At 43.2% G+C, this 12493-nt stretch overlaps 1 protein-coding gene across 1 annotated transcript in view; it reads right to left on the reverse strand.

Annotated features, from left to right (window-relative positions):
* Positions 1-1802: 1802 nt before the first annotated feature.
* Positions 1803-12493, reverse strand: part of LOC141981320 (neural-cadherin-like) — a 56602-nt gene continuing 45911 nt past the window's right edge. Inside the window, exons 27-32 of the mRNA XM_074943003.1 lie at positions 10280-10446; positions 9683-9947; positions 8663-8843; positions 7500-7753; positions 4854-5008; positions 1803-2499 (exon numbers count right to left, since the gene is read on the reverse strand). Coding sequence (XP_074799104.1) covers positions 2098-2499; positions 4854-5008; positions 7500-7753; positions 8663-8843; positions 9683-9947; positions 10280-10446 — 1424 coding nt within the window. The 3' untranslated portion in view covers positions 1803-2097. The remainder of the gene's footprint in view (positions 2500-4853; positions 5009-7499; positions 7754-8662; positions 8844-9682; positions 9948-10279; positions 10447-12493) is intronic.

Consider the following 12493-nt stretch of genomic DNA (forward strand, 5'->3'; position numbering starts at 1 on the left):
CTTCTTCCTTCCATACCCACGTTCGTCTAGCATATGGAAGGAAGCAGCACAGTGCAGTGCTTTCACCTTTCACCTTCTCTTCCAGTGGACCCTACTGTTCCGTTGCACCTTCACTGATCCTAGGAAAAAAATATACTGCTAGCTACCTATAAACTTTCCTAAGCTATGCATGTATGTGTAGAACCAGTAAAAACACTGGCAGACTTTAGTTGCATTATAAGATGGAGAACAGATAATGCAGACTACTCTCCAACACCCTGGAGTCAGTAGTACACTGAACACCTGAAATTCATCTCTTCCTTGTTGAAAACGTAATGCACCAATATGATAAGCCTGACAATCTTTACTGAACTTCAAGTACAAAAGAGCGATAGGAGTGATAGAAATTTATATACAATATCTACAGTATAATGTAACAATGTATTCAGTACAAGACTCAAGAAGCAGATAACCTTACTGACATTTTGAGGTTCAGTAGCTTTCATTTATAGCACAACATACATGTGTGTTTCAGGAGTATAAAATAGCTATTACAATAACTAGTTTCTTACAAAAAGGTAATCCCTACTTACTAAAAGATAAATGTAAGAACTTTCATTATGCCAAACATGACAATACATTGTAGGGTTGCCATGATCAGTGACCTTGCATGAACAAATCAATATCTGTCCTTCACAAAGGAAAGAGTCATGGTTTGAGTTGCTATCCTGTTTTCTCTACTGCATAGTACCTAGCTGATAAATATCAACATTTTAAATATGGTTTATATGAAGAATTTAATTGTGCTAATTAAGTACATTTTTTATTCAGTTGACAGATTTTTTTTTAGTGAAGTGTGTCTCAGAATATTTGTATTAGAACAATTACTGTATTTCTCAATACCTCCCTTATTTTAAACAGAGTATTCTCGCTGTAGCTCCACTTCTCATAGATCAGGCATGAACGTCAGGCACAGCGATGGAAGGTCTAATTTTAAAGCAGTATTTTATGGCTACACATCACATTTACATAGAATTGGCTAGACTAAAAATCAGGCTTCATGTATAGTGTTGTGGTATTAATGAAATCATTAAAAAGGAGTATAAAATAATTTAATACATTAGCTGATCCTCACACATCAACCCTATGAAGTGGGTATGGTCCCCAGTTTACAGAGAGAAATCGCTTAATGTGACTTGCCCCCTGCCGCAGGAACTAGTGTCAAAGCCAGGATTAAAACTCAGGAGTTCCTGACACCAATCCCGTGCTCAAATTCTCTCCAGAGGCTTATGGTAGCAGCTCACTTTAGCTATCACATTCAATTAGAGAGTGTGTGTGGAAGGGGAAGTTGGAAAATAAACAACTGACCTAGTACATTGTTTCTAACTTTGTTGATCATGCACTTAGGGAAGACGTGTTACAATGTAACATGTATAACTCTATTCTGCAAGCCAGTGAAGTGTATACATACTATACAGCAAGATGTTCTGATCTTCTTTCTGCTATCCCCAAGTGTTTACTTTGTTTGATCCCATCCCCAAAGGCCTTAAATTAAAGGTCTGGACAATGTTTATAAGAGTGTGTGTGCTGGGGGAGAGAAAGGAAATAAGAGAAGCGGACAACTATGAACAAAAGAAAAACAAAAACAATTTTTAAAAAATGTTTTATATTTAACATCTATAATTATAGTTGTGATTTTGCAGTCCAAAATGTTTGCAATTTTATAAAAATCTTCCCACCAGTGTTCAGAATCACACTAAGACAAAGAAGAAAATAACTGAAGTACTTGCATACAGGATGTTTGTAATAACTCACTTTGGCCTACACAAAATAAAGTATTGCATAAAGCTATTCCTGTGCTATGAAAGTCCTACAGTTTAAAGTATTCAAGAAAATTCACACATTAAAAAACCTTTAAATTTCTAACTTTAAATATCTATACAGTACATACAAAAAGATTCTGTATTCAGTCACTTAAGGGAAAGGTGAGTGATTCATAAGAAATGCCTGACTCAATAAATAAGTTATTTATTTAACCAGTTAGAAACAGTTTAGCATCTTATACAAAACACTAAGTAGTTCATATTACAGCAATGTGTTGGGTTCCCATCTCTCCATTTAAAAGTGTTCATTTGAAAGTGCATAGAGTTCTTTAAGCTTGTCAAACTTTGATCCCCACTCATGGAGGTCATCATAGTTTAGATCTTCATCAACACTGGAGGAGTCTAAGGAACTAAGGCTCCCTGCCAGAGAATACTGCCCCTCTAAGCAGTAAAAGTGAATAGTGTCTGCTGGAAGACTACGTAGATCATTGTCTGCATCGTATATTATTTGAGACACATATTCCTTGAAGTCTGAAATACTGGTGACTGCAGAATTTGAGTCCCTTTGATGTGAGTGTTTCGTAAATGGGTCTCTCTCTGGACAAGGATGTGTCTTGAAGGGTGGAGCAGTGGTTTCTGAGGAGAACTGGGGGATGCTTTGCAGGGGTTTCTTTAATTCATCTATATCATAAGCAGTCTGAAACACATTAATTAATGCAAACATTAAAGAGACGTACAACACAAAGCAAATGCCCTAAACAGCAAGCAATGGGCTTTTTTAAACTCACAAATGAAGCAGAGTATGGGAAGTTTTCACAGACTGAAGAAAAGAGAGGATCTGAAAAGGGATGATACCTTCAGATTAGACAAAATCTCTGTGAATACTGACAGTCTTTGGCCACAAACAAAAATCCGCCATGTTACGTGCAAATTCAGAAGAGTGGAAGGCAGATATGGCTGTAAATGGAACCTCCACTCCAAAGTCATTATATCAACTCATGAGACTTGACACAGCACATCTCATGTCAAGTCACAATGAAAAAGGTTAAAAGTTTTCCAAACCCCCAGACAATATTTACCCCAGGCCAGTATCTGGGATACCTGTAATCACCATTTTCCTTTTCAAAAGTGAAGTATTCAAATAGAGTAAAGATTTTGAGAGATACAAGTTGGGTGAGGTAATATCTTTTATTGGACCAACTTCTGTTGGTAAAAGAGACAAGCATGACAGCAAGCCCTACAAGACAAGGATGGTTTTGATGGACTATCCCCACCTGGTCCTCTGCTGCTTGTAAGGATGGTGGCTGTGAGTGAGGGCTTGGAAGAAGGAGATACAAATTTAAGGGCTTGTGTACATAGGGATTAAGCCTAGAATAGCTATTCCACATTCGCTCATGTGGACACACTTATTCCACACTAAAGGTACATCTACACTGCAGCTGGGAGATGCAATTCCTAGCTCAGAGAGAGGTACACACACTAGTTATGCTCAAATTAGCAAGCTAAAAATAGGAGTGTGGCTGTGGTGGCATGGGTGGCGGCTTGGGCTACCCACCTGAGCATGTACCTAGGATCTTGGATGGGGTTGTACTCTGGGGGATAGTCTGAGCTGCTGCCCATGCTGCTGTGGTGATACTGCTATTTTTAGTGCATTAGCTTAAGCAAAACCTTCCAAGATGTATTAACCTAAACCACAAAAAGCATTCTTCAGGCTTGTCTGCAAGCAATTTAGCACATGGCAAGCTGGGGTGTGAATCGACAGTGCACCAGCCTGCTATGCATTAGCTGACTGTGTGGACCTGTGACTGCACTAGAAGTTCCACAGTGCTCTGACAGCAAGAGGTTAAAGCGCCCTATAGAACTTTCAGTGAGTGGAAGCAGGCCAGTAGTGCAGACAAGCTGTTAGTGTAGAACAGTGGTTCCCAAACTTGTTCCACCACTTGTGCAGGGAAAGCCCCTGGCGGGCCGGGCCGGTTTGTTTATCTGCCGCGTCCGCAGATTTGGCCGATCGCGGCTCCCAGTGGCCGCGGTTCGCTGCTCCAGGCCAATGGGAGCTGCTGGAAGCAGCGGCCAGTATGTCCCTCAGCCCGCGCCGCTTTCAGCAGCTCCCATTGGCCTGGAGCAGCGAACCGCGGCCACTGGGAGCCGCGATCGGCCAAATCTGCAGACGCGGCAGGTAAACAAACCGGCATGGCCCGCCAGGGGCTTTCCCTGCACAAGCGGCGGAACAAGTTTGGGAACCACTGATGTATAATAAGTGAGTCCACGTAGGGAATTAGTGTGGAATAGCTATTCCAGGCTTTAAATTATTCCCATAGTAATTTCTCACTATCTTCCCTGCTAATTCCCCATGCAGACAAGCCCTAAGGTAATTTCAGGACCTCACAAGAAGCCTACAGAGGGCTGCTTGGGAAACTTATATGCCCCACTGATCTATACACCTGAATGAATTGATCTATTTGAGCCAAAGAAATATTTTTCCTCTTTTAAAACATGAAGTAACCTGGATAGGGTCCAGCAAAAGGAGAGGAAAAAAGCAAGCTGAGCACACTTGTTATAATTCTTCTCAGACACTATCATAGAGAAGTCATAGCAAACAGATTTTGAAAAGTCCCAAAGTAAGAGTGAAGTAATTACTCCCATGATACTTTTGCCTACATAAATTCCTTGCTGTTGCTGTTATTGGGTAGTGTTCATCTGTGTGAGAGAAACAATTTCCTTATGTTCCCTTCTTTTTCACAAGTTGTTACACTAAGTGCAAGGTGCTTTAATACACAACAACCTTCCTCCAGGAGATTTAGATCTAAGATAAGACATGTCATTAGAGAAAATATATGGGGTGGGGGGGGTCAGGGAAGAAGAGGGTTATGTGAACAAGATCATCTGGGTGCTTTAGTTAGTAGCTCATACCTCTTGAAAAGTTCCACACATTTTTTTGAAATTTCGTTTTCTTATTTTCTCAATATACTGTTTCTTTGATGGGAAAGTGAGAGAGCCATTTGGGTCTGGATTGCTGTGTGTTTAAAATATTGTCAAGATGCTGTACCATACCTGGTCATGTTCTCCCCCTCCTTCCTCATTATAATTGAAGACGTTTTCTCTAACGTCCTCCCAGCTTTCATGCTCTTCAGGAATGTGATAAACTCCTCCTTTCCGAAACCCTGATCTCCCCCACTGACTCCACACTGTGTAAGAGACTAACAGAGCTGGAACGAACAGATGCATATATGTTTATTATGTGGCCTCTACCCTCCTTTGAAATGTAATCACATTTGAAAACAACCTGAGAAAAATTAGTATTTAATATCCACATTCCCAGGTAAGAAATGCATTGTTTAAACCCCAGTATCCAATTAAACATAAGTACGCTCTCCAGGAAGGTAATGAATCATCTATATGTTACATCATAAACTTCATTAAAAGGGTATTTTACTTACCTACAGGAATCCATTAGGACATTTAAATAGAAGGCATTTTGGCCATTCTCTGGCCTTTCACCAATCCTGAGTAAATAAGATACCCAAAGTAAGTAAAACACTGTTTTAATGAAGATAACAAATGTAATATAATCATTTGAGTCATTACTTTTCTGAGATATGTACACTGTTTTAATTGTTAATATGGGGAGTTGACAATTTTATTAGGAGAGAGAAGCTAAGCAATCAGTTTATAATAAAATTTAGTTTTTGTAGCACTTTTCATAGTCCTAAACACCATGGTTATCGCTGAATCCTCTTTAAAAAAAATGCCATTAGAGCATCAGTTTATGCCTGAACTCGAACCAGAAACAAGGAGAAGGGGCATGTTATCTGAAGGAAGTACTTGTAGGGGTGCAGCACTGGATAAGAGCCCTGATCCTAGAACTTTAACCTTTGGCCATGGATACAATCAGGAAAAATAAAAAATGCAACTCTCTCCTTGTCCCTTTCAAAATGAGTGACGCGGAAGTGACAATAGTGCGTGGAAGTGTGGTGGCCACGGAAAGCCACCAGCAAATTTAGGATTTTAACCACTAGGTGCCAGGGAGTGAAACAGAGAGTGATGAGATACAACATGAAAGACTGGGGTTGGGTTGGGGGAAGAGCCAGAAACGGCCAACAAGGAGGACCAAAAATGAGGTGGCCCTATGACTACTCTAAACAGAACTTCATACACGAAATCTGAGCTCATTTCAAATAAGTCAATCAGGATCTACTCAGACATTTCTGTCCCAACTGCAGTTGTAGGAGGCATAATTCAAATGTTATTTTCAAGACTTATTCTCCAGTAACACATCAGCTGCTTTGTGCTGACAGGGTTTTTGGGTAACAGTTTGAGCCTGCAGTAGGATGCCTCTCCCAGGATGTGTCTACACTGCAATAAAAAACACCCACACCTGGCCTATGTCAGCTGACTTGGGCTTGCAGGGCTCAGGCTGCGGGGCTATAGACCTTCAGGCTTGGGCTGGAGCCTGGGCTCTGCGACCCTGTGAGGAGGTAGGGTCCCAGAGCCCAGGCTCCAGCCCGAGTCTGAAAATCTACACTGCAGTTTCATAGCCCTGCATCTGGAGCCCTGCGAGCCCAAGTTAGCTGACATGGGCCAGCTGCAGGTGTGTTATTACAGTGTGGACGTACCCCACGATCCTGGCTGGGGCAGACCACAGCTTCCCCCTTTTCCTGTTTAAAAGAGAGCCTCCCACTATTTTCCTAACTCCTCCTGCAAAAAGCACACAAGGAGCCAAACATTTTTGTGCTTATTCACACTGGTCCAGATATTGAACAACCCCCACTGACTTCAATGTATTGACAGCAATGTAAATGAGCATACACTTTGACAACAGTCTGGACTACAGCTAGTCAGGAGTTTTTCCAATGACTTCTTTTTGGGGGTCAGAAAATGCCAATTTGTCAAAATGGTAGCAGTTTTGAATCAGATCAGGAAGAAACCTGGGTTTCCCACATCCCCAATCAGTGTCCTAACCAGAGGGCTATTAGCTATTCTGGGTTTGGTGGGGGTCTCCTTCCTCCCCTGCCCCCCCAAATGTCAAAAGGCCTCAGTTTTGCCTCAATGTGTAACAGGAAAATATTTTCAATTTCAACATTTTTCATAGGACAGGAAAACCATTTCCCACCAAGCCCTGGCTAATATTGGATAGGTTGACCATATAGCCATGTATGTATAATATAATCAAAGATCAACTAATCTGTACTGAAAGTATATATAAAATATATACAACTTTTATATTGATTGCCTCTCTTTCTGACCCACCCCTTGTATGTTGCTTGACTGCTTACATTGTAAGCTCTTTAGGGAAGGGTCTGTGCCTTCCTATGAATGTGAACAGTGCCTACCACATTGTAGGTGCTGCTGAAATACCAATAATGTGACGACAACAACAAGAGAATTTGGGGCAGTTGAGGCTTGGAGGTGAAAATAGGTGCACATGCAGTCTTAGGCCTTCCAGTTTTGTGCACCTGGGGAAGCTTTAGAGGGGGGTGGAAGTGAATGGAGGGGGAATGTAGTTTTACTTGAACCAGTCCTGAAGCCAGTGAACTGCAATTATGTGATAATGACTTTCAGCTGTTACTATCCTAAGCTGAATTTGAACTGGTGACTCATAGCCAGAAGTAAAAGGCTCTCTCTCATAAGTGGCAGTGTCCTTGTTTCAATGCTGTAACACACAGTGTGAGAATAAATTAAAAGTATTTGCTTTCCTACCTAGAAAGACAAGGAGGCACATGCTGATTGCCAAGATGGAGCCAGAGCTGAGTCCAACTGGTTTTCCTGCTTTCACCTGGCTGATTTCACACCACTTTCCTTTATAGCCGTCAGGACACTGGCAGACAAATTTGTCTTGGGAATGTGCTACACAGGTACCCCCATTCCTACAGTTCCAGAGTCCACAGCGTGTAGAGGTGCAGCGTTTAAGCCCTGTGAGATTATCCGTCACTTCTACTTTGCCAGTTGGACACCTGAATGATGAAACCAACAGATTATTTTGGGTGATGGTGCTGACAGGAAGAGCATGCTTCTTTGCAAACTCTGTGCAATGACAATTGTTCAGTAATTCCAGTTTGATACTTACACGTTTCTAAAACCAATAATAAAAGCTTTTAAAGAAAATAAAAGCCAAGAAGCACTCACGCCACATCACTACTATGAAATAGCTGTGAACTGAAAGGACGTTCTAGGTATTGCCATGTAAACAGAAACTCCAGGTGTCCCCCTACTTTGCTTCATAACTCCTGCCTGTAGCATTGCCACGATGCCCAGAGAACAAGAAAATACACAAAAGATACCCCAGATTCCTCAAAGAGCTCTACTTCTTCCCCAAAGGAGGGGAACAGTCTGCTTCAAAACATGACCAACCCTAGCTGGAGAAGCAGGAAAGGTTCTTTCCCTCCACACACATCTGGAACCAGAGGGAGAATCTGGTAGCCCCCATTGACATCCAGAGAAAGAGGATGAGCAAGTTTGTGGCAGTTTTGCACACAGGCTTTGACTGGTTATTTGAACATTTTGGAAGGATGATCCTCATCCCCATCCTGGGACTGGTCCCCTTTGGGGACTTAATCTGCCAGCAGCATGGAACAGGCTTGGTGCCCCTGTATTCCTCATCTTCCAACATGAAATTGGAAAGATAATGGAGGGGTAAAAACTCCTGTAAGAACACAAATCCTCCTCAAGGTAAGCTGGGGAGTCAGAAAGCATGCCAGACTCCTTGCCATGCAGTTCCCAGGTAAGTATATGGGAGAGAACCCTGGAGCTTTCCCTTTAGAAGTGGATTGGATAGCGGCAATCTGCAGGGACTTAAGTAGAAAGAGAGAGGGTCGCAGATGATCATGTCCCACTCCCACAGGAAAAACAAAAGCTAAGGATACCTGCATTCATGCCTTCTCCACAAGTCTACACAATGGAAAGGACTGTGACAGGGCTGACTGCGGCAAGCATTGGAATGACAGCCAATGGTGACGCCTTGCTGCTTCAGAATGAAACTGAACTCTGTGCTTTTGCCATCCCCAAGAAGAGGCTGACCGTTCAGCTGGACATCACACATGCAACCTACATGAGCAGAAAAGCACAAAGACAGAAACATACAGTGTTCCTCACAAATCCTCTCAAAGCACACTGCATTGTAAAGTTCTTTAAACATCTTTGAGGACTTGTTTCATTATCAAAACGATCACTGTTTGCATGCAAAATAGTCTGATCGCAGGATAAGAGTTAAGTAACGCAAACACTATTTTACTAGTGGTCAAGATGCCTTCTGACATGCGTGCCTGGGTTCTTGCTGGCTGGCCCTGCACAGCATTATAGCACTCCTTCAGCAGAGCTCAACAGAGTTGAATTTGTGAAGTAGGTGGTTTGACTGGGGCTCCCCTCACCCACCCTGCTGCAGGCTGAGTAGGGAGCATGAGAGGAACCCAGATGCAAGTGACTGCTTTCTACTTTGCCCAAAACTTGACAGACAGAGCTGCACCTCCATCCAGCCCAGCCATGGGGGCAGGGGTAGTGAAGTTCTGTGCAGAACCTCCCACCTCACACCCTGCAGTAAATATTCTAATATGGATCTTCCCCTCCCCTCAGGCATGGGGGGGAAAAGGTTGGGACAATTTCAGTGTTGTTCTCCTCCCTCCAGGCCCAGAGAGCAGGGATTCGAACGCCACTAATTCTTGCTTTACTCTGCCAATGTCTACAGTGCAAAATATCAAAAATCCGATTTACATCAGTACTAGGGCATGATTTGGTGAACGGAGGGCAAGGCATTAGCTCTGAACTTCCAGCCAGAGGCCAGATCCTGCATTCCAGGGACACTCCAGCCTTCGGTGGATATGTCTATGTGGGGCCTGGAGTCTCATTATTCCTGAACATGTCATTTCCATGGTTCATGTGTCACCTACCTTGGAAATCACTCTCTGAGTGGTTAGGAAAGCGGTTTCCTAGCACAATGCTTGCCAAGTCCATTTCGAACCATCTGTTCGCACCCACAAAGGAGGTCACTTCACGATCCCCTCCGCCATTATTAACACGCAAGGTAAACTCATTGTAATAGCGCTCCAGAGTCAGCAGAACCCACTGGCCGTTGTCTATGCGTAATGTGCTCAGTTTCAGATGCTGCTCTTTGTCCCCCAAATTGAAATTAACACCAAAATGTCCATCAACCACCTACGGGAACACAGGGGAAGAGACCTTTAATAACGTTCACACTTATACCAGGAATACATGTCCAAACATCGGAATATAATGTGGAATATAAGCCACAAATTCTAGTCAGTGGGAAGTGTTCCCTGTGTGGCCAAGCAGCACTGCGCTAGCTACATTTATTTCTAAGGAAAGACAGAACTTCCATGCATGAGAATCGTTACTCAAAGCGTCAAGCCCTGCCCTTCTTCTTTTGAGGAACAGGCACCTTTAAATATTCAGAAGAAGCTTCTTTTTGATCACAGTGCAGTGGCACAAGTGAACACCACCGACAGAACAGCATTTGGATTGTTTACCTCCAATCTGATGTATTCACTCCCGTCTGCTGATGCCATGCTGAGAAGAGTGCTGAAGGAAACACGGGTGCGTACCATGAGCTGGACCTGGGTAATGTGGGCACTAAGAAATCTTTTCAGTTCATAATGAATCCAACTGTCCCTTCCAAAGGCCCACTCCAGGAGAACTAAACATAACACATGGAAAATATAAATGTAACATCTTAATATTTGGCACTCACACAGACCTTACCTTTTGTACACACACAGAGCTCTGAAGAGATAAACTAACCCTCAAGATAAGGATTTTAGTTCAAAAGAAACTCTGGCCAAGGTGCTTCAGGTGTTGTGGAACACAAAGCTACACAGCTACACAGACTCTAAGCCACTCTCTCAAAAGTTAGAGCAGATAAAAATAGCAAGTATGGGAACTGGAGAGGGCATTATAGCACACAAAAAGCCAAAAGTGATCTAAAAAACAATTTTGAAACTTAAAAACGTCAGTGGGGTTTTAAAGCAAGGAAAGAGATAAGGGTGGACATCAGGGAGATGAGTTTCATGTTGCGAAACTTGTCACAGTGAAGGCCCAAGCAGTGGGTAAGATCGGAGGCAATGGTAGAATCCCTAAAATATGGGTGTATCACAGCACAGAACCTCGGCAAGGCAAGGCATAGGGAGGTGGTATCACATACAGCCAGGATTTACATCTTAAAAAGGTTATTAATAACTAATCTAGCACCTTTTAGCCAGCCACTGTTCTCATAGCAGTGGACGGTTCCCCCAAAAGGTATATTGTATCAGAATGGCTACTTTCTATTATATTCTTGGGTAGCTTTGTGATAATGGATTATTGCTGTTTGTGTTCTGCACATCTGTGAAGGAATGTCTGTGAATCAATGTGGCTGCACTTGTGAGCTGCTAGACCATATTTCCCTAGTTTGTCTATGAAAATGTCAAAGTACGACTGTGTCAAAAGCCTTATTGAAAAGATATATCACTTCTACTCCTTCCCCTCATCTACTAGGCCAGTAACCCCGCCAAAGAAGGGAACTCAGTTGATGTGTCAAAATTTGTTCTTAACAAATTCATATTGGCTATTATCTATCACTTTATTATCCTCTAGGTGCTTACAAATGAATTGTTTAATAATTTGTTCCAGTATCTTTCCAGGTATCGAAGTTAGACTGACTGGTCGAAAATTCCCCAGGTCCTCTTTGTTTCCCATTTTAAAGATAGGTACTATGTTTGCTGTATGAATGGGGAATGCTGGAATAGGTGGAGGGAGGATTGGGAAATACAGAGATCCCCTAGTGGGGGATAGGGTTGGAGGACTGTGGTATGGGGATAAAGGGGGAAAATACAGCCCCTGGCATTTTGGGGCAAATGGGGAATCCTGGTCTGGGGCACACAGTGCTGATGCCATGGAGGTCTGAGGGGGAATGGAAATGGGGATGCACAGAGTCTCTGATATGGGAGAAGAATGGGGGAAACTGGTAGAAGAAGAGGGGGAGATTGGAGGCAGGCAGACATCTAGCAGGAAAGAGATTGGGGGGATTGAAGGGAATCCCTGAACTAGAGGGGGATGGGAGAGTGGCACACAGAGAGCTTGGGGGGCGGGGCGGGAAATGGAGAGATGCAAGGAGCCCCTGGTGTGTACAATAAGCTCATCCTACACAAGCTATGAAGGGTGCGATTCCCCATAATATACTTCACATAGACCTAGTAGAGAGAGCACAGCACAATTACTCACCCTACAGTAGCTGTGGTTCTTCAAGATGTGCTGCCAACAGCAATTCCACTCAGTGTGTGCTCCCCAAGCTCATGAGATCAGATTCTTTTGAACAGCATTATTTGTTGGGGCTGCACTGGCGGCCCCAGCCATCTTGTCCCTTGCCACAGCTGAGTGCACAGGGGACAGTGGCTGAAACCCACACTCAGTTCCTTTACCAGTGAGAATCCCATAAGAAGAGAGCTCTGATTAGCACCCAGTGGGAGTGTGGGTCATGGCACCTGTGTGGACAACATCCTGAAGAACCAGTTACTGGAGAGCAGTGACCATTCTTTCTTCAAGTGATTGTTCACCTAGATTCCATTCTTGGTAACTAACTTGGACTTTCCCCAGATCACATGGGAAGTGTGGCAGCGCAGGCAGATTGAACCTGCGTCTCCAAGATAGTGACTTAACTCCTGTGTCATCCTTCCTCTCGCCTATAGCCACCAGGATGCTGAAAGGTG

The sequence above is a fragment of the Natator depressus genome, chromosome 2, assembly GCF_965152275.1.
Source record: "Natator depressus isolate rNatDep1 chromosome 2, rNatDep2.hap1, whole genome shotgun sequence".
NCBI lineage: Eukaryota > Metazoa > Chordata > Testudines > Cheloniidae > Natator > Natator depressus.